General features: G+C 39.0%; 1 protein-coding gene across 3 annotated transcripts in view; it reads left to right on the forward strand.

The window, feature by feature from the left end:
- The window catches only part of BZW2 (basic leucine zipper and W2 domains 2), a 60763-nt gene that overhangs the window by 17071 nt on the left and 20351 nt on the right, over window positions 1–23341 (forward strand). For 2 of the 3 annotated variants that reach the window (XM_037163902.2, XM_037163900.2), the window contains exons 2-6: window positions 4389–4453; window positions 12454–12630; window positions 15845–15948; window positions 19006–19071; window positions 22486–22621. In XM_037163902.2, coding sequence (XP_037019797.1) covers window positions 4396–4453; window positions 12454–12630; window positions 15845–15948; window positions 19006–19071; window positions 22486–22621 — 541 coding nt within the window. In that variant the 5' untranslated portion in view covers window positions 4389–4395. Of the gene's footprint in view, window positions 1–1482; window positions 1565–4388; window positions 4454–12453; window positions 12631–15844; window positions 15949–19005; window positions 19072–22485; window positions 22622–23341 lie in introns of those variants that run through there. The other variant, XM_037163901.2, reaches the window with a different exon arrangement.

A 23341-nucleotide genomic window follows, 5' to 3' on the forward strand; every position in this document is an offset into this window, starting at 1 on the left:
ACTTAAAAAACTAAATTGAAGTGTGTTGGACCATAAGGAATGCTTTAGAACTGTTTTGTCCAGTATGATAGCCACTAGGCACATTGACTATTTTGTTTTTAAATTTAATTAATGAAAATTAAGTAAAACTACACATTTGGTGTTTTAGTCACTCTTGGTCACATTTCAAGAGCTCCATAGTCATCTGTGTCTAGCAGCTACCACAGGAGACAGTGTGGACATAGAACATTTGCACCATCACAGGCAGTTCTGCTGGCCAGCTGCTCCAGAGTGGGGTTGGCAGGCTGTGACCTAGGGGCCGGTCTAACCCACCACTTGTTTTGTAAATAGAATTTTATCAAAATACAGCCAGTTGTCTCCTTGTTGTTTATGGCTACTTTCAGGCTATAACAGAAGAACTGAGTCATGGGAATAGAGACCATATGACTCACAGAGCGAAGATATTTTCTTTCTAGCTCTTTGTAGAAAAAGATTGTAACCTCACTTTCGAGTATACATACTTCATAAAGGTGAGGTTGTTTTAATAGCATAGCTCTTATATAGATATAGACAACATATACTAGTAGTCTAACAGGTTATATAAGGCAGGTAATCAGAAGAACATGGACAGTAGAATTACCAGGCCAGTCCTCTGGATGACTAATTGAGAACAGTCATCTCCAAGTAGGGACAACTAGAGGGCAAGTCCTTCTCTGGTCGATCGGACTCATTCCAGAAAAGTGAGATTTAAGGAGAATGTCAGGCAAGACAACACGTAAACGGTCGACGTGCTCAGGGCAGGCTGGACAACCAGCAGAATTAGAGCACATTGTGAGGACCACCTGTACTGCTGACAGACACATGGCCGGCCTGGGGCAGGAGTCTGACTGGCTGTGAGGGGTGGAGTCTGCAGGGGACACAAGGACAGTTAGAAAATTAAGAGCGAAATGGGGTGAAATTGATCTGTTACACCTAAAAACATTTTAATCAAATCTTCGTACTTAGACCAGTGGGACTGTATTCAAAAAAGTTTATTTCGTTAATAGCGTACCTGCTTTCTAATTGTTTATTGATTGGCTCATTCTATCAATAGTGTTTGTGTGGTCTTGTGGAATGTCCAAGGAATTAGTCTCTGAGAGAACATGTAAAGTGTTTAAATTTATTTTGTTTTAATATTTTACATACAATCTTTAAAAACAATGTTTTAAACCTTAGAGCTTTTCCACTGTGGTGGGATATGAGCTTATTTTGTCTGTGTGTTAGTTAATTTCAAGTTGTAAAATGCAGTCTAATAAAAGTAAGCTTTTGACATTGCCCTAACAGAACTGTCTTGGCTACTCTCTCTGTCACTTTCCCAGGTTGAAGCTAGTAGCACAGTTTCTTATTCAAAGTGCCCTTGCTTCTCTGTGGCCAGGGCTTCAGTGAGTGCCTTATAAAGGCTGACCTTCACTGAAGCAGATTATAATGTAGCAGGGAGAGCTAAATTTAGAGGGAAAGCAAGCCTCTGCTCCAAATAGTAACGGCTTAAACGATAGAGACTTTTGGTGAACAGAATATCTTCAGTTAGTCTTTCAAATACTAGTAGGTGAGTCTCTGTGCTTGTTTGTTTGTCTGTTCGTTTTAATTTTTGGTGTTGTGTACATCAGAATCTGTCCACCTTTTTTATGTTTACATGTTAATGTGCTCTTTTCCACATAGAATATATTGCATAGAATATATTGAGGGTGTGAAACATGAGCCCACATAATTAGGCTATGAAGAAACAAACATTTGTGTTTAGAAATGAAGAAAATATAAAAGGAGCTAATGACTTTCAAAACAGAGTAATTCCCTCATAGGTAGGCTGTTTTGAGTGGTAATTCGCCATCAACAGCACAACAGAAACAAAGTCCAAAGGTAGCGCTAACAGGGGATCCTATGTGTTTATATTCGGGATCCTAAAGTAAAACTTTTAGAGAAGGCTCACACTTTTAAAATACTTTTGATTCCAAAATAAAAGCATCTTTGGCAAAGAGTAACTCCTTCCTGCTACAGAAGTTTCAGGCCAGGTGTGCCCTATTTTTTTCTACTTTTGTTTTTGCATCCTTGGTGTGAGACACCAGGTCTTTAACAGCTACTTTGTTTTTCTAACACAAGAAAACATTTATATGACATTTGTTGTTTAGGGGGAGGTATAGACACAAAGAGAATGCATGCATGCACATACACATGCACGTGTGTATACGTGCATATACATGTATACACACGCATTAATTGTTCCCTGATGAAATGTTTGCTGATCCAGAGTAAATTTGTTGTCATTGCCAACAGGAAAATTTCTGAATGAAAGTGTTTTGCAGGGAATATAAATAATGCATTAAAAGCTCTTATTTCCAACATCTATCAAATAAAAGGAGAGTTCGCTGATTGAGTTTATTACATTTGTAACTATTTCGGTATGTAGCTGCTGCCCCATACACAAACAGGAGTCAGCTACTTTCTCTGCCCTTGCTCTAGGACTGTACTAACAGTGTCCCACCCATCTCACTGTATTGTGAATTTGGGGATTTTATCTTCAGGGGCTCTGTTCTTTGTGAGCCCCAGGAATGTGCCTCAGTCACCTTTGTTTCGCAAAGCATAACCTATTAAGTTCACTTTACAGGATTGGTAAAAAATTGTTTCTACTTACGTTGTATTAGTGTTTGTGTTTGTTACATTATTTTTTTTTAAGATTTTATTTGTTTATCTTTAGAGGGGAGGGAAGGAGAGAGGGAGAGAAACATCAATGTATGGTTGCCTCTCGTGTGTCCCCTGCTGGGAACTGGCCTGCAGGGAACCTGCCTGCAACCCAGGCATGTGCCCTGACTGGGAATGGAACCGTGCTTGTCTGGTTCGCAGGCCCGCGCTCAATCCACTGAGCTACACCAGCCAGGGCTGTTACATTATTTTTAATTGATTTCTATTTTTGAGTTATGATTAAAGTTTTCAGTGATAAACAGATTACTTACTACAAGAAGATAGAAGCAGCTCTTCTTTAGTGGGTGGGAAGAAAGTGTGGTAGTAAACTGAATAATAATTATTCCACGCTTAAGATTTCTTTTAAACTTTGAGAAAGTTTAAAAGAAAATAATTTACTTGAACACTACAAATTTTCTTGGTTGTTTACTGGTGTGAGTAATAGAGAAAATTAGACACTTTCAAGTCATAATTTTTAAAGACATTGAAAGATAATTTGCTTGACATTTTCTTAACTGTTTGGTGGTCTTCATAATGTAGGCAGTCGAAATATATTTTCTGATTATAATATTTATGCTAGCAAACTTATTTTCAGTTTATAAAAGGTCTTATATTTTCACCTTTTTCAGGGATAATTTATTCTATTTTTGTATATTAAATCCAATAGAAGAATATAGTATACCCAGATCTCTGCCCTCTGAAGTAAGTAAATAAATAAATGAAAGACCTTCTAGTGGTTTTTTATGTCTTTCTGAAATTTTTCCTGCAGGGCAGATATATGTGCCATTTTTAACCAAAACATTATGTTTTACACTCTTATTCCACCTGCTTTTTCTATTAGCAATGCCTTACTCATCTTTCCGTGCCAGAGCCACAGCTTATTTGACAGTTATTTATTAAATGCTTACTTTTTACTCAGCATTATTTTAGGTGCTAAACACACACTATCAAGTAAAACCTACAAGTCCCTACCACATGGAGGTTACGCTCTCAGGGGAGAAATAGACCCGTAGGCAGACAGAGAAAAATAAAATAGCAGGTACTACTTAACACAAAGCGGAGCAGGAAAACCTCTCTGCAAAGGAGGTATTCTATTGGATGTAGAGGGTAAGCCAAAGGAGTGCCTGGGGGGAAAGCCTGCCCAGAAGCCAGGTGACCGCCTCTGGCACGTTGGAAGAAGACAGAGGGCAGTGTGGCTGGAGCGCAGTGGGTGATGGGAAGGGCTAATTCATTCTCTTGTAAAGCTTCATAAAGTTCCATTCAATGGCTTTATTGTAACTTATTTAATCAGCCTCATGTTTATGAGCACATAAGTTTCCATTTTTTATGCATCTGGCATGTTGAACGGAATTTTTTTAAATTGAATTTTTTATGCACATGTGCAGTATTTGCACACTTGAGTAGGTGTGACCATAGAATAAATTCCTGGTATAGGAATTGCTGGAACACAGGTTATGCACCAAAAGTATTGCATGGACTTAATCCCTTACGCCAAAGTTTATGTCTGTGATTGCTTCCCCCACATATTTGTTAACACTATATATTTGTCACACTTTTAAAACTTGCTAGGTCAGCAGTTAAAATTATATCTCATTTTAAAAAGTAGATTCTATATGTGTGACATTAAACAGGTACTTATTAGTCATACACTTTTCTTCATGGAAATGCATAATCTTTATTTTCTTTGTTTTCAGAAATTTTATGAATAAGCATCAGAAGCCAGTGCTAACAGGCCAGCGGTTCAAAACTCGGAAAAGGGGTAAGTTATTGTGTGCTTGAATGTAGTTGTTGTGTGTGGGTGGGTGTGTTAAAGTTCTAATCAAAATGTAAACTTGAACAAGAATTAGAATTATATCCTTATTTCCAGCTGACCTCACTAATTCCACTCTTTTGAACTCTCGGGTGGAGAATCTGAAGTTCTGAGACCAGCCTCAGAATTCCCGGTCATGCTGGTGTTTGATTTTGGACAGGTCATTTAACTTGTCTGAGCTTCATGCTGCATCTACAAAATGAGAAAGAATCATATCTTTTACGGTGGCCTCACTCTCGTGTGACACTGTGAAGACAGTTGATTAGCTTTAGTGTTTTGGCATCAGTATTTGTATTTGGGTTTTGGTCTCTCTATTTTTTTTTTAAGTGTTTATAACAAAAATGCTAAAATTAAGAGAAAAGTAAATCAGGGAAATTTTACCTTTTTGGAATTTAGGGAGTAAAGTTAAACTTACTGTAAATATCTGTAAAATGCGGGATATTTTCAAGTAACTTTCACTGTGGGAAAAGTAGTTTGAGGATGACTAGTAAAATTCCTATTTATGGGAGTGACTTCCTTTTTATGTTACGTTCATCTTACCATACTTTCTGTGTAAAGAATTTTTTTTATCCTTGCCCAAGGACATGCTTATGGATTTTAGAGAGAGGGGAAGGGAGGGAGAAAAAGAAGGAAAGAAACCTCAACGTGAGAGAGAAACATCAATTGTTTGCCTTTCGTGGGCACCCCTACTGCGCGCCGAACCAAACCTGCAGCCTAGGCATGTGCACTTACTGGGAATCAAACCCTCGGCCTTTTGGTTTGCAGACAATGCTCAACCAACTGAGCCACACTACCCCGGGCAAGAATATTTTCAAACATTTATATTTAATCAGTTTTGCATAATTATGTAGAGACCCTCTTAGATTTAAGAATAGTTGAGCCAATACTTGATAGGACAACTTTTTAAAAATAGCAGACAAATGAAATAATTATGTTGATTAACACCGAGGGAAATGAAAAATATTTGAGGAAATACTATGTACAAAGATAAATGGTGGCTGAATGTCTTGCTGAGGGCCCCATTGCTGACTGCGAAGCATAATACCACGTGACGGCCACCAGGTGGCAAACGTTGAGTTGATAGCCCATATCATGTGCCTTTGGTACGTCCAGTTGAGGCAGCACCTGCTGCTGATGCTGCCTTGCAGCGCTGTGTCGGTGTGAGCAGCAAGTCGAGTCATAGGGAAAGAAAAGAAGTCTCAGTATGATAGAGCATTTAGATTAGATGCGTTTCCAAGGGTCTCTACATAGCATTAAGGCTGAATTTAACTGCACATCTGCCAGCTTAACAATGAAAACTTAAAACTGTTAAAGTTACTAAATGGTTATTTTGTACAGTATTTCTGTTTTGTACCCTCTTCCTTTCGGGTTTCTTTTTTTTAAATCTCTGGCTCACCCCCAGAAGCTAAGTAGAAACACAGCCTGAGCCACTGCCCTCTGTTTGGTTCTCCGCCGAAGTGATTTCCCCATTGAAATCTGGAAACTGGTACCAACACATGGCCCTACAGCCAACAATCATTCCTTGTCTTTTTCTTTAAAGCATTCTGGGGATGGGGTGGGGTGGAAAAGTCTTTATAAAAATCATCCCAGTTGATTTCCAGAAGACTTAATCCATAACGAACGATACAGTTCCATTAAGGTGTTATTGGGCCCAGTAATATGATAATGTTTAATGTACACCCCACTGTGAGGCACGGAAAAGGTTGCTCTCCCCTGCCCACGGAGAGAACGTGTTAATCTCAGACTGGAATCTCCAGCTCCAGCAGCTTTATCAGTGTGATGCTGATTCACACGCAGGAACTGGGCTCCAGAGCCAGGAGCCCGCCCGAGAATGTGTTGCACAACAGCAGGCATGATTTGACAAGTAAACTGGCCTTCCAGTCTCCGGGCTTAAACCGGACAGACCTTCTCCGATTCTGAGCTGGGCTGCCTCATTCATCTGGTGGGCAAGACTGCACCTGCACCACACTGCTGCCGGAGCACTCGGAGCCCAGAAACCTTTCACGTGTCGCTTCTCAGTCCGTCTGGGTTTACATAACATGGGGCTGTTTGAGACTGAAGCAGCACTTGAGCCATTCTGTGCCAGATGCTGACGGAGAAAAAATAGAGTCAACCTCATTTTCTGCTCTTCGTAATTGTGAATTGCCTCCCAGAGACGTACTGTGCTTTGGCTTTTCTTTTGCTATTATGATGGGGCCGACTTCAGATAAATAAATGGTTGGCAGTTCTGTTAAGCAAAAGAGAAATCTACTGAGGCTTTTTCAAGGTTGTTTTGATAGACTGCCTTCTGAAGATGTCTTCAGTTTAAAACTATTTTAGCAAAGCTAATGCTCATCCATGTACAAGTTAGTACAAAAATATATTTCTTATTCTTAACATCAAGATGTAACATGGTGGTAGGACGCATCACATAGGACTCCTTTTAGACTGTCTTCTCCTGTATGAAATACGCATCAAGGAAAATACCTTTATGAAAATACCTTTATTTATGGTATTTTCTCCAAAGAAGTTATGTTTTCCAGTGTGGCTTGTGAGAATCTCAAAGGATGAAAGATTCTATGCTGAATCATTGTTATGCTTAGCTAGATGAAATATTTAATAACTAAACTGACCTCCCTGTAAATTTTGTAGGGAAATTGGATTAAAATGAGTGAAAACAGGAGAGGAAACAAATGACCAAACCCCAGGCATCCAGAGTGACCGTGCACTCAGGCTCGTCCCCGAGACTTTCGATCTGCGCTAGTGGTTGTGGATCACTTAGATTTACAGGAAGTGGCGTGAGCAACCGATGGAGGAAAACTTTAATGTGTAAATGTGTGTGTGTGCACGCGTGTGTGTGGTTAGGAAACCCATGGTAGTTGTTCACTTGCTATACACCACACTGACCTTCCAAAAGGAATGTAGGTTATGTTATTTATCACTTAATTAACAGACTGGGGAAATGCTGCATTAACCAGTTACCTTAATTCCCAGAGAAAGCGTCATATTTAGATAACTCACAGTCATATGTGAGTGTCAGAAATAGGCCCATTTCTCTATGCTGGTGCAAGGGCTGTTAGGACTAACTCTTCAGTGTCCCACTTGTGATTCACCAACAGAACATAAGTTTGAGACCCTCATTATATATTCCCACTTCAAGGGAGGCTTCACTTGCCAAAATGGAAACTCAAGGAAGCAATGGCATATTTTCGTTAGGCTTTGTTAGCATTTCTGCTAGACGGTCCTCAAATGAAATATGAAATTACATAGGCTTTGTTAGCATTTCTGCTAGACGGTCCTCAAATGAAATATGAAATTACATATGTGTTGTTTCAGGTGAAAAAGAGCCTTTCACTAAAATGTCTTGTTTTACCTAAACTTCCATCCATGTTCTTGCCATGTTCCTGTACTGGAATTTTGTGTTCCTCTGGATGGACACTCATCTTAGCAGGTGGGAGTTTTGTTTTTCAGCCTGCAAAAGAATTGTTAATCCCATCACGCCTCATGACTTTTTAAGATTCCTAAGCTGTAAGTGTTCGTTTTGAGCTGATGCATTAGTGCTCACTGTTGAGATATCTCTGGCCATGATATGCTGTTTCCTCCTTTTACTTTTCCTCTTCCTTGGCAAACCTTGTGGAAAGTATAGCTGGAGGATGAAGGAATTTTTACACACAACACTTTTCCAGTTGTCTTTTAGATTCAAAACAACATCCTCTGCATGCATCCGTAGGTAGCCTGGGTGTTACCTTACTTACCAACTTATATTTTCCAGTGCCTTAAATTTATCACTTTCAGATGGTCAAAGTCTGTTCCACCACCTGAGTCAACAGCCAAGCATCCTGTGGTACAACAGGAATGGCCCGGTTGGTTTGGAAGCAGGTCCTTAATACTCCACAAACAGCTTGTGGTCTCTACTTCTCTGCTTCTTGTCATCTTTACTGTTTATATTCTCATATTACAGGAAAAGGACCTGTTCCTCATGAGGGAAGGAGAACTACCCTTTGGGTAGACCCTGAGTAGGGGACACAGTTTTCTTTCCCTGCCTGTGAGTTCCTTCTGCGCAGACTCCAGCGGTTACCCTCCCCCTCACTCCCCAACCTCTTCATAGTCTGTGCTCTAATGCTCCCACTCTCTTTCTCCCCCTCTGCACAGTAAGACCCTAATTATATTTTTTCTGCAGTCGGTGTTTGCATGTTCTTGGCTGCATAATGTTTTGCTTAAGGCATAAAAGACTTTTATCTCTTGTTCATGATGAATAGCGTTCTGGCTCATTTATGTCTGACTTTATGGTATCTCAGGCTGCTTGAGGCTCACTGGTACTGGGGATGTCAGTCTCCACTGGTTCTGCGGCTGTGGCATTAACCCTTAATGAAACCACTGTAAGTAGTCAGTCTGTACAAACCAGGCAAGTGTTGTCTGGTTTTTAATTGTTTCACAGTTATGTGTGCACATGGCTCAAATAGTCACATCTCTGGAAGACATGTTATAAAAACAAATCTGCCCCCAGGAGAACTCTTCTACTTTTTAACTGCTTCTTTTAATAATTACATTTGTGTAGCCAGACAAACAACATTCTTAAATGGCTGTTTCTTGCTTTTCTGCACTTCATCCTATGAAAGTGCGGCTTCGGCTCTGTCACTGCCCCCACGCCCCTGCGAACCTCCCCTCCTCTATCCGTTCGTTGTATCTCAGTTGCAGCTGGACCGTTGCTTGGGGTTAGCATTATTATGACATGGAACACACTATTCATAGCTGAACTGTTACTTTATCACTTTTCTTTTGCTGAACACTGCTTTAGTTTTGGATTTAATAACTTTAATTTTTATTTTTCTGCCTTGTTTTCTGTGCCTTACATCTAGTCACCCCAACCTTCTCCTTTGTTGAGTAACTCTCAGTGCAAACACTAGACATTCCAACATTATTATATTAAAGGATTTTGTATATTATTATATTGCAAAAAGCTCTCCCTGTCGGTTTGCTGTCTAGGCCGAGTGGACATCTGTGTCCACACCTTACAGTGTGTGAACTGTCTTTTCGTCGCTGTCCTGAAGAGGACTACTGCTTGTTTCCTGTACTGAAATTGTAGGATCAATTTAAGACCATAACTGCAGTGGCTGCTTCAATAGCTTTAAAAAAATTTCTGAGAAACATAACTTTTCAGGCCTTGACTAAACAGTGGGATTTTAGCTTGGAAATAGTTCTCCCTCAGAATTTCGGAGCCATTTCTCTGGTTTATGGTATTTCTGTTGAGCAATTTATTGTCATTCTGTTTCTTGATACTTAACAGGTGCTCTGTCCTTCGGCCCCTGCAGCCTCACAGTGCTTTACTGCCTGTGCTCTGAGACGCCCTGGTCAGGAGTGCGCCCCGCCAAGGGCCCACTGCCAGGCCTGGGGCTGGGTGCCGCGGCGCCCTTTACATTCTTCCGTTCTGTACGGCTTCCTTGAAATGTTTACCTGATTTCCCTTCTTTTCTTAATTCTATTTTTTATTATACATATTTTTCATAGCATTTTTCTTCTCTTCTTCCTTCTCCTTCACCTTTTTTTTACAGTGGCAATGTCCACACAGCTCTCTAGAGATATATTTGTTTATTACAGTTGTCCCAGTTTTTCCCCTTCGCCCTCCTCTGCCCAGTGCCCCCCCTCCCGCCACAGTCCTTCCCCACACTGTTGTCCATGTCTGTGGGCTGTTCATACATCACACATGCTCTTCGGCCAGTCTCTTCCCCTTCCTTCCATCACCCTCCTCCTTCCCTCCGGCAGCTCTCTAAAGAGAGTGATGGTAGCACATTTTTCTTTTTTGAAGTTTTGGATTCATCCCTTGTCCCTCTCTCCCCACATCCAGACTCACTCTCCATAAGTACGCATCTTAGATTCTTCTCCTTTAACCTGATTATTCTTTTTATGTCTCACCTGGCTCATCCTTACTTCCTTTCAGCAGTGTGCACGATCCTCACCTTTGTTCAAGATCTGGCTCCAAAGTGACCTTCAACAAGAAGTCTGTCTAGACCTTTTGACAGACCTTTCTTTGTGACATGGGGGCATTATAAAGAAAAACTGCGCTTGACAAATGGAGGAAGATTGAGGGCAGGTTTCCAGATGGCCTTGAGGTTGTTGTGGTCTGAGGCCTCACAGGTCAAGTACTAGGAAAATTTGGTTCCAGATGTAAAGAAATGGGATGGGTTTCTGTGGTTAAGGCATTTTTGGTTGAAAACTAACACATTAATTTATCTGTATATCAATAAAGATTTAAATAAATAAAAAATAGTGAAGGACTAGAAAGAAAAGAACAAACAAAACAGAAGTCTGTCTGGAGAGTCCGCGGAGGACAGAAAGCCGCGTCCTGTGTACATTTCTACACGCCCCTAAACCCTCTCAGGGGTCTGCAAAATCAGAACTACTTTCAAAATAATCCTAAGTATTATCTGCCCCTGTCACATACTGTCATGTGAGTGTGCAGGGGGTTTTCCAGAGGCTGGGGACGTGTGGTGGCACAACAGCCACACACAACACGCAGGGGATCCACCTGTCTGCCCTTTGGCCAGGCGTTAAAGGGGTTTGCAACAATGTAAAACAGTGTCTTCTCACTAATTTTTTTAAATTTAGTGAGTTACCTGTTTTAATTTCTATAAAGTAAGTAACCTCTTTGGAATCCTCAGTACTTTTTAAGGGTGTCAAGGGTTGAGGTCATCTGCTCTGAAGCTATGCATTTATTATGTACACATACATATAGCTTATCATGCAGAGTACATATTTAAGTGCCCTAGACTTATTTATCTTGTAAAGAGATGTCCCTCTGAGATATACCAGGTGTTGGTGAGGCTGTAGAGAGAAGAGAACCCTTGTGCACTACTGGTGAGGATGCAGAGTAGTGCAGCCACTAGAGAAAACAGTATGGAGGTTCCTCAAATAATTGAAAAATAGAACTGCCATATGACCCATTGATTCCACCTCTGGGCAGTTGTCCGAAGAAAACAATGCTAACTCAAACCATATATGTACTTCTGTGTTTATTGCAGCACTATTTATAATCGCCAAGATGTGGAAGCAATCTAAATGCTCATCAGTGGGCATTTGGTGTATGCACATGCACACACAATGGATTATTATTTGTCCATAAAAAGAAGGAAATCCTGCAATGTGTGACAACATGAGTGGACTTTGAAGGCATTAAACACACTCATAGAAACAGAACAGATTGGTGGGTGCTAGAGACAGGGCGTGGGGGGTGCACAAAATGGGTGAAGGTGGTCAAAAGGTACAGACTTCCATTCACAAAACAGTTAAGTCCTGGGGGTGCAGCGCACAGCATGGTGACTGCAGTTAATACTGTGTTGTGTGCTCAAAACTTAAAGAGAGTAGATCTTAGAAGTTCTCATAAGAAAATAATTTGTAAGTGTGTGGTGATGGACGTTGATTAATTAGACTTATGTTAATTATTTTACAATATATATAAGTACCAAATCATTATTATGGTGTATACCTAAAACTAATATATGTCACTTACAGCCCAATTTAAAAAAATTAAAGAAATGCCCCTCTTCATTTCCTCCTTCTCAGTCTTTTGTTTTTGTATATTCTTTATTTTTAGATGATTCTCCCTGGATTTTTTTTTCTGTCTTAGATGAAACAAACTTTTAAGTTTTGAGTGTTACACTGTATTTTTTCTCAGATGGTCAAGGCTAGTGGATTACATTTGCCCATTCTGTGAATGACATAAATGATGGATCTTTTTTTATATATTAGAGTCAACATATTTTTGTGGCCTCTTTAAACAGCAGTAAATTATTTGCTTGAATAAATGTTTGAACAAGGGGTTTTAGACCACGACAATCCATTAGAAAACCTTGATTGCCCTCCAACTTTTAAATTACACTGTCAAATACAAACAGTGAACAAAGGAAATATATGGTTGCATTTGGGAATGTATTATGTAAATAAAGGAATAATTTTATAATTTTTAAATTTCAGATGAAAAAGAGAAATTCGAACCCACAGTCTTCAGGGATACACTTGTCCAGGGGCTTAATGAAGCTGGTGATGACCTTGAAGCTGTAGCCAAGTTTCTGGACTCAACAGGCTCAAGATTAGATTATCGTCGCTATGCAGACACGCTCTTTGATATCCTGGTAGCTGGCAGTATGCTTGGTAAGCCTTGCATTTAGCACCTGCTTGTCGTATATGTACTTCTAATGCTATTGGAATATTTTCTTACAAGATAGAATCTTTTCTAAGTTTACATTTATGGGAGTCTCAACCATTTTTACCTAGAGTACAATTTGGAATGATATAAATGTGGCTGTGAGAAGATTATTAATTAAGAGAGGCGTAGAATGGAGGGGTTTGTTGACATTACAACACAGTTGGCCACTTTGCTTTAGCTCGAAGCCAACTTTCCCACGTGTTCCTAATCTTTAAATGTTTCTGGAGCATTTAACACAGGAGGAATGATTTTTGCACTTAACTTCGTACATGTCATCTAGATCCTCCCAGTGTGTTTATTTAAACCCCCACCACCATGCCAATTTTTCTTTTGAATCCCACCTTTTCTATTTTTTCTTTAGACACGTGTATACATTTCTCCTTTTTGAGGTAGAGTCTTTCTTTAATTTCCCTCTCTGAGCTCTTATATTTATTTTTGTGCTTGGCCCCATTTACTTCAGGCCCCTTTCTGATCTGTACTGCTACTTTTCACTGTGGAACAAATTGATTTTGTTGTTATTGTATGTAAAAATATCTCACATCATCACTGTAGGTGATTCATTTTCAAGCATAAAAGCTATAGGTAGTGCATTCAAACCCAGAGGTATTCAGGTTTAATATTTTGATTAATTACCTTCTCTTTACCTAAGTATACAAACTTTTGAAAATGGTAAAGTATACAAACATGATACTCTACATGTATTTACTCTGCAACATGTTGTTGCCTTTCACAGCAATGCATGTTGTTATATTAAATGATTCTAGAGAGAATTAAAACCATACTGATTTTGAAAAATACTTGTCACTTCCAGTTTTTATTATTATAAACTACAGTGTAAATAACTATCTGCATGCTTTATCTCTGTGCTTTATTTGCTTATATCTTTACATATTTAGCAAGGGATTAACGAACATCTGTGTCAGTCTGTATCTGTCAGTCTATCTGTCAGCCCCAAAAAGAAATGTTAGCATATTATCAAAAGTCATGTGTTCCTTATACCTACCTATACCTCCAGCAGTGTTAGGTCCTCCAAATTTTGTCAGGTTCTTAGATCTTTGTCAATTAGGTGAATGATAAATATTTTTATTTAAAAATTTAACGTTAATAATGAAGTAGAACATTTTCTGATGTGATTATTGAGGTTGTTTTCTTTTAAATTTTATTGATGCACTGGTAAATTCCATGCAAAAATAGTCTTCAGTGAATTTTGGTTCTTGCCATACACAGGACCTCATTAATCATTCCCATGGACCCTTTTCAGGTCTTTAGGTCCTCTTGGCAGCCCTGGTGACCTTTGGTCGCACTTGAATCTTTACTGTCTCCTTTTACCTGAGACCATTTGGACTTCCTCCTATACCTGGATGTCACTTCATACATGACTCCTGGGTTTCCATACTTACTCTCCCCACATGTGTGCTAAATTATCCTTATGCTCTGCATTGATTTTTCTCAAGGCTTCCTTTACCGTCTTTGTAATGCCAATCAGCACATTTCTACTTGCCGCCCAGGTTTCACTCCTTCACTCCACATCCACACATCCAAGACTGGCGGGGGAGGGCACAAAGCACAGTGCAAGTACGAGTGCAGGCTGCGCAGCCCCAGTGACCTTCCGGGGCTAGACCTGCCACGTACGGAATGAAGCCGTGTGCTTTTTACGTGAACACTGTCTGCTTGTCAGCTACCTGAGGGTTTTCTTCCCACACACAAACATATTGACCTTCTCTCATTGTTCTTGAAGCAGCAATTACTTTGGTTTTTCAGTTGTACCCTTTGAAGAGTAAATACTAGAAACATTTGTTTTTTGTTTGTTTGTTTGTTTGTTTGTTTACTTCTACTTTGAGAAAAACAAGCTGACCAGAATTTTTAGAAATAGCAATTAATGCTTAGTCCCAATATCAGGGAAAATAAATACTAATGTAGCAGTATTAATGCATAGCAAATGTTTTGTTTTGTAAAAATGCAAAGACCGTAGTTTCAAAATCAGACATTTCAGTTATGTAATTTCTGTCAGGTTGGAATCATTAGCCCAGAATGTTTAGAAGATTATCATCTTAATAAAATTTTGGTCCAGGTGGTTGAATTCATTAGAGAGCTAATTAAATCTTGTGCATAAATTATTTGAATGAAAATAGACTCCTAAACGAGCTAACTTTTCTGAAAACGAATTTACTCATAAAACTGTATGCTGGAGTCAGGGAAAAGTTGGCTGTATGTAGATCTTTTTATTCAAAGATCTGAAATCACAAGTTAAATCAAGGCAGTTATACTTACAGTGGCTGGTACAAGTATAAACTCTGTAAATATTTGGTGAGTGTAGGAAAGATATTAATCTAACTTGGCTTGCTCAAGCTTTCTACTCTAATTAACATGAAGTCGAATCAGAAAACAGAAATACCTACTGTTCTGTTTCTTTTCTTATAATCAACCAATGTTTTAATGGGTACCATTAAAACTTACAGGAGGAGACTTTGTGGAAAGTTGAGTCATAGGAAAATGGCGTTCTTTTTTTCTATTCATTTCATTCTACCATATAGGGCATGGAGAAGAAGATGAAAGAAAATAAAATACACTCTTTCCTAGCCAAAGCAGCTACTTAGTGAGTAAAGACAGACAACAAGGAGTCAGAGTACATACTGTCCAATCCTGCATGGATGACTGGGTTGGTGGAGGAGCCAACAAGATCTGCTATAAAGGCCGGGTCTGCTCCTTGCCAGTGTTGGTGAACTGGAGTCCCACAAATATCATCAAGCCTAAAAAGTAAGCCATGTCCTGACATAGGAAACATCAGGAAGTGCATTGAGAGTGAGTGAATTAAGTTCACTGAATAAATGTTATTGTTTACTTCCATGGTTAGGGATAGAGTTTGGAAAGAACCAGATTTACGGTGATAGGATCTAGTGAGGGCACAGATGTAGAATAGCAGTCTCATGCACTATGGTGGCGGCATAAAATGGCACGACTAATTTGCATCATATTAGAAACATGAGCAAATATATAACGCCATGTGCATGCCGACATATGCATATGGCTGTATGAAATTTCGTTGCACTTAGATTTGACATTTACTTTCATTGTTTTCCTTGAAGGGCAGGTTGATCTGTTCTGCCTGTGCTCTGCTCACTTCGCTGTTGTCCTAACTGTAATTATCTCTCTTTTCAGCCCCTGGAGGGACACGCATAGATGATGGTGACAAGACCAAGATGACCAACCACTGTGTGTTTTCAGCAAAAGAAGATCACGAAACCATCCGAAACCATGCTCAGGTAGAGCCAGTCACTGAGAAATTGTTTTGTTAGAAGGGAAATACTTGAATGGGATTTAAGGAAACATGTGGTTCAGGAATTCTATGGGTCACTTTTTAAATAGGAATGCTATGTAGCTTATAACATTGAAGAGATACTCACCTGCATTCATAACGAGACAATGGGCATTAAAACTTTATGACCATAGAGAATTTTACTTCTCTTCTATACTGGACATGGAGAATTGAATGCTCACATATTTTTCTGGAGAGAGTATAAATTGGCCCAACCTTTAAGGAGAACAATTTTGCACTATCTACCAAAACTAAAACTACATATTTTCTTGACCCAGAAATTCTCTTTCTAGGGCTTTATCCTGTAGATATGCATACAGTGTTAATTATCATAGTGTTGTTTATAATAATCTCAAGGGATCAAAAACAATATATAAAAAAGTCAACCAATAGAGTATGAGTAAAGTTTGATAATTTATACTAAGAGACTACCGTGCAGCTATTAAAAAGGAAGAACAAGAAGATATTTCTGATACATAAAACCTATAAAGTATGCTCTGGTTGATGTGGTTCAGTGGATTGAGTGCCAGCCTGGGAACCAAAGGGTCGCCAGTTCGATTCCCAGTCAAGGCACGGGCCTGGGTTGTGGGCTGGATCCCCAGTAGGAGGAATGCAAGAGGCAACCACACATTGATGCTTCTCTCCCTGTCTTTCTCCCTCCATTCCCCTCTCTCTATAAATAAATAAATAAATAATCTTTAAAAAAAACTATAAAATATTCACAACTAGGTTAAATAAGGAACTGCAAGTCAAAAAGAAAGACAACATATCAGGAAAAGACACCCAGGCATTTCAAACAAGAGGAAATGTATTAATAATGCTCCACCCCCCGAAAGAGATGAAGACATGTTCAAATGCATTCGTAGTTAAGGAAATTTCAATTTAAATAATGAGATGTCCTCTTGCATTCATTAGATGGGTAAAAATTAAGAAGTCTTTAGGCCCTGGTGAAGGTCAGGAAGTGGCGGGACTCTGAGGAACTGTGTTACCTTACAAAGCTGAATGCAGCATGACTAGCCAGCTTGAGGCCGGTGCAGTTCTACTCCTAGTCTGCCCTGGTCCCTTGTTAAACGTCAGCTACTCCCAACTAAACTCTGCAGGCAAGTCCTAAGTCAACAAGTCTTGCTATACACTTTTCAGTATATATATATGAAAAAAGGCCATAGGACTTACTGGCACCTAAGTGACTGAATTTCAGATGTTAGAAACTGTCTTTACTTTGGTTATTAAAATGTATAAGGCATGCTAAGCCAACTAACTAATTTGAGGCTATGAAGAATTTTAACTTCCAAACATTATTTTAATTGCTTGGCATTTTAGCAAAGGTTTTTCATTCGCTTGTACACATAAGAAATGTATAACAAATAAAAGCCAAGGAAATCTTTAAATAGAGACCAAAAGATTGAGCATATGGGATAGAGTGGGTCCAAGGTCTAAACTATCCTCTAAATCTTTGCTTCTACCCTGTTTGTAAATGGCCACAGAGCCCTTGAGAAGGTATGTATTGAAGCAAATGTACGAGATTCAGAAGATTAACTTAAAATTCCCACTCACCTCTTGGTATACCAAATAAATACAGTGTTTGCTAAGGATCAGAATTTCTGAGTTCTGTTCCTGTTCAGATACTTAATAGCAGTTCCCAGATCTGCCAAATAATCACATTAATGCCTGCCTTATCTTCCTCACTTAATTTTTGTCAGAACTAAATTAACACAAGTAACAAGGTGCATTATTTGCTCTTTAAATTCTACTAGGAAAAAAAGATAAGGCCTGGAAGAAAAATCAGCACTCTTCAGTTCCATGCATGGATCATTCTTCTTTCCCTGTAGAGGGCAACTCTGTAATTTTCACTCTGGAACCCCATCTTGATTGCATAAGGAATAAACATACTGAAAGTTTTAGATGAGGGTATATCATATGGATGTAAGAGAAAGGAATTAGTTTCAGAAATTATTTCCACAACTATTAAAATGGTATTTACAAAATACCACAGATTGGGTGGCTTAAGGAACAGAATTTTATTTCTCAGCTCCAGAACCTGGGAAATCCAAGATCAAGGTGTCAGCTGACTTGCCTTCTGGTGAGAGTGCTCTTCCTGACTCCTTTTATAATGACAGGTCGAACCTGCAGGCCTCCATTTAACCACCTCCTGAAGTTCCCAAAGGCACTCACAATGAAAGGTTGGAGCTTCCGCATACGACTTTGGGTCCCCCCAAATTCAGTCTATAACAAACATCTTTCCACTGAAGAAACAGTCCAGAACTCCACTGACACCATCGCAAACCCTGCTTCAGAGTTTTGCCCAGATTGTGGCAGCCAGTCACCTTTTATTCCCATTAACTAATGTCGGTTTTTGCTCATGTGTTAAAAACATGTTTGTGTCTGCATGAAGTGTAATCCTCCCTGAACTCTGACCTCGCCTTCTTCATACCTGCTCTCTGTGTGATTGTATCTGTAACCCCTCTGTTTCAGTTATTTTTGCTAGAAAATAGTTGTATTTATGTTCCACAATTTGCTCAAATACTTGTTTCCTTAACAAATTTCTGCAGGATGTTTTTAAACAAATTCTTCACTTAGCGTCTTAGTGACTGTGACTTACGGAATTTCAGGGAAATAATTTTGTGTCTTCTTATGGCTGAATTAGTATTAAAGGAATCACATGTTAATTGTACATGTCCTGCACTTTTCAGTTATTTTCAACCTCTGCATGTCACGGTTTTTAAATTACACTAATTTCATTTTCATCAGTTATTTATGGTTGCTCACTTGTTATATTCTTGAATGAATTTATTTTATTCAACATGTGTGTTTTGGTGCTGTTTACCCTCAGGCCAGAATAACTCCTTTGAAATGCTTATAGTTCTTATATCACAACATGAGCTTGTTTAACTACATATTTTTTATTATAGATCCATGTTGTGGTTTGGGTGCGTTCCTACACCTCCTTCCTACTGCCTTTTAAAAATTGTTTACATAATATTAAATGGTTCTCTTCTGTGTTAAGGTCTTCAATAAACTCATCAGGAGATACAAGTATTTGGAAAAGGCATTTGAAGACGCAATGAAAAAGGTAAAAGTTCAAATGTAATGCCTCATCTAAGTTTTTTTAAATGTTATTGAATGAATGAATGAATGAATGAATGAATGAATGACTATAACAGATCATGAGCCAATGCCTGTAGTAAGAAGTACATGACAACATGCTTTGTTCAATAGGAATAGTTTTACAGAATATGATCTGTGATCTTAGAGAGCTTAAAATAAAACCCAGAAATATGCAAAAAAATAAATATGTCAAAGGAACAATCGAGAGCAGGTGATTGAATCAGCTGAAGCATGTGATATTGTAGAGCAGCTAATAATAACATCTCTTTAGAAAATATGATTTAGCAAAAGGGACAAAACCCATCTTTGGAGATCATGTATAGGTGTAAATCTCGGTGTTTTTTCTCATCTGTACAGTAGCTATAATAAGATTACATATAACGTATAAGGTGCCTAACTTAGTAACTGGCCTCCGGGAAGCAGGGAAATAAATAGTAGCACCTTATTACAGAAGACCTCCTTCCAGTGATTGCAGCATGTTCCCTCCTCCAATTTGCAGTTCCTCTGTTTACGTATAGCAGTTACTATATTAACTTGTTACAGATTTGTATGTTTCTCTGTCATTGTTTCCAATTTTAAATATCTGCCTAAATTAAAAAGGAACCATAATATCTTTTGTTACATACTTACTTGCTCCATCCCATTAGAAGTGGTTTCATATGTAATGAAAAACATTTTGATTTTAAAATCATTTAAAATAATTTACATTCTCCATGACCCAACTTTCTATTTATAGAAATAGAAGGATCCTTCAGCAAGAATACATAGAAATATATATATTTATATTTAAAGATGTTTTCACAGTATTGAGAAATTACCTCCATGTATACTGGTGGGAGACCAGTTAATTAAATTATATTCTATCCAAACAGTGGAATACTATGCAGTCTTTTAAAGAGTGAGGCATAGCCACATGAAGTGATGAGAGAAAATGTCCATGATGAATTGTTAAATGAAACAGCAAGGTGCAGAGCAACCATTTGTAGCAGTTTAACCTTAGGCAAGTTACTTGGTTTTTTTGTGCCTCGGTTTTCTTTTCTGTATGGTGAAGCTCACGGCTGTGGTGGGTGTTGATACACATAGAATGTTCAGAAGAGTATCTGGTCTACTCAACAAGTTTTAGCTATTATCAAGGTATAATTCAGTAAAATCAGCCTGTGTTATGCCTGTAGTTACTTGTGATATGTAGACATTTAAAATCTGGAAGTACACACATCAAAGTTAATACTAATTCTAAGGGAGTAGTAATAGGAAGGTTTTTACATTTTCATGTTATTCTGTGTTGTTAGATTTTATTCTATTATTCTACTACTGTTAGATTTTATTTACTAAGAAAGTAAAAAGTATTACTCTTTTAATATGAAAAAATTTAAATGAAAAAATATGATGCATTATATTGCTAGGTACTTAGAAAATAGAGTGCTTGATTAAATATAGAAATGGATATGATACAAAAATTATGTAAAGCATTATAATAAATTAAACATCTTACGGCGTTTTCTAATGCTACTCTTGTTTTTACTTCTCTTAGCTCATTTCAATCATGAAACCTTTTTTAACTTGCATTCATGTAATGAACATGCTCTCTGGAATGTTTTTTTTTGCAGTTTTTTTTTATGAAAGTGCTGTTGGACTACATGTAGCATCTGATTTTAATGTTAATAAAATTGAGCAATGTAAATATTCACTTTAAGAGAATGGTCTAACTTGCACCATTTTGTTCTAATGGAATATAGTAATGTCTTTAAACAAGTTGTGTTAAAATTTTTATTCTGGAGGCCAGTTTTCATTATTCAGTTGAATCTTACTCGTTTTTATATTCAGAAGAGAGGGCCAGACTGACCTGAAGTGTCTGTGATTCTGTCAGTCTTTCCTCAGCCCCATTTCTGGTGGTCCCCTGCAGCTTTAACCACCGATGGTCTCATTCCCTCACGCCTGTTTTATTGTGAACTTAGAAGATGACTTCATTTTAATTCATTGAAACTTGAATAGACATGAATTGGGAGTAACATGGACGGGTTTGATTCCATTTCAGCCACTTATTTACAATATAAATATTTGGAGAGTCACGTAACCCCTATGTAATGTAATAATCCTTTAACTGTTGGGGATAGTAAATTAATATTGCCAAACCCACCGCAGAGAATTAATGGAATTTCTTTGGCACTAAAGCACGTAAGCCTACATTGGCGCCAGTAACTTTCCATTGGTGCCTAGTAATGAAAAAGTCAGCAGGGCCCCAACAGTGATATTGAGCCCGGGGGATCTCGGGAATATGCCTGAAGACTAATGGAACCGAGAACGTAGCATGGAGTATGGTCTCAGCTCCAGGCAGACAAGGGTGAAGAAGGAGGAGAGAGCATTCCACAAGACCGAATAGAATACTCTTACAAATCACAATGAGAAGTGGTGTCTAATCCGCTTTGCTTTGGCTTCCCTTCAACCTTTCTGGGGTTGTTACTTTTTCAATTGCCTCTCCTGAACTGCTCTTTCCAACTTGCATGAGAAGCCTTGGTTCCGTTAGGAATTTTTCTTTATCACGTATCCTCCATTACTTCATTACCAGGGCTGGTGGTAAATCTGCATGATCCAAGAAACACCAACTTCGAATCTTGCTTTTTTTAATGGAGCAGCAAGAACTTAGAAAACCCATTTCTCACTCAACAGTCTTCTTTTAAAGAGTTTTGTGTGCTGTGAACTCGGAAGTGTGTGCTTATTGACTCTTTCCTCTTTTTTAGTTATTTATTTTGCTTTAAAAGCCACCAAAAAGTAGGTAAGTGGTGGGGGGAGTTACCCAAAGAAGTGAGAAAATGTGAAAGACGATAATGTATTTCAGGAAACGTTTGCTCATTATATAGCACTACCCTTGTCACACACAGAGTCAGATGTAAATTAGTTATGCAGCCTATTCACACTCTTTTGCAAATGTCTTTTGTCCTTCCTTTGAATGTTATCTGTGGTTATGTCAGTGAACTGGGAAGAGAGGAACTATGCCTGATAAATTCACTTTTTTTCTTTTTTTAGATTTTATTTATTTATTTTTAGAGAGAAAGGGAAGGAGAGAAGAGAGAAACATCAATGTATGGTTGCCTCTCGTGAGTCCCCTGCTGGGAACTGGCCTGCAACCCAGGCATGTGCCCTGACTGGGAATCAAACCGAGATACTCTGGTTCGCAAGCCTGCACTCAGTCCACTGAACTACACCAGCCAGGGCAAATTTACTTTTTATAGTATCCAATTTATAATCATCATGTGGATGCGTTTCCAATGTATGTTAACTGTGCCTTGCATATGGCCTGCTAGCTGTGTGCCATGGACATGCTATTTGCCTACTTTAGTCCTGTGCTTTATAGACATGGTTTCTTTTGTTTGACCCACAGCTTCTCCTCTTCCTTAAAGCCTTTACTGAAACAGAGCAGACAAAGTTGGCAATGCTGTCGGGGATCCTGCTAGGCAACGGCACCCTTCCCGCCACCATCCTCACCAGTCTCTTCACCGACAGCTTGGTCAAAGAAGGTAATGACTCTCGTGTTTTCTTCCTTATCAGATGTGAAAAGAAAAGCCAAGCCGCAGGCAGTTAGAGAAGTGCCAGTACCTCTTGCATAGTGTCCTCCCACAGCCTCCCGTCCACCCTGTAAGGAATGTGTTTGTGTGTGTCTTCAAAAATAAGAGAATTGTACATGTTTACTGTAGAAACTCAGGTGAGAAATGTGCACACCTATTCAAAGACGAATAACGACTACTAATACACTAGAATCTTCAGTATGACCCTGAATGCCTGAGTCAAACACCAGAAATCGATTGGGTCCAAACCACTTCCACCTGACGTGCTGGTGGCGTGTTTTGTCGGGACAGGGCTTCCTTGTGCAGGACTCACTTGTGCTGTGTGCAACACGTAACCTCTCTGCCTTCAGGCACAAAGTGCCCGCCTGCAGCACTGGCCTCTGCGTAGAGTGACCACCAAAAACACCCCTCGGTGCTCCCAGATGCCCCCACGCTGCTGCTTGTTTCCCTGGTTCAGACCACTCTTCCAAGCTGTCGCCACTCAAGGGCTTGTGCTCGGGTGTTCATTCTGATCACATTTCTGAGATGTCTATTACACTTGCTTTAAAAGTCCAGATGGTCCCCAGTTGGGGGCGTGCGAGAGGCAACCGATCAATGTTTCTATCATAAAAGTCCAGATGGCTGCATCAGAACTTTGCTTTAAGTTTAAGCCGTTAAGAGTTTGATAGGCAT

This window comes from Artibeus jamaicensis, unplaced genomic scaffold, assembly GCF_021234435.1.
Source record: "Artibeus jamaicensis isolate MK-2021 breed Jamaican fruit bat unplaced genomic scaffold, CSHL_Jam_final contig_923, whole genome shotgun sequence".
NCBI lineage: Eukaryota > Metazoa > Chordata > Mammalia > Chiroptera > Phyllostomidae > Artibeus > Artibeus jamaicensis.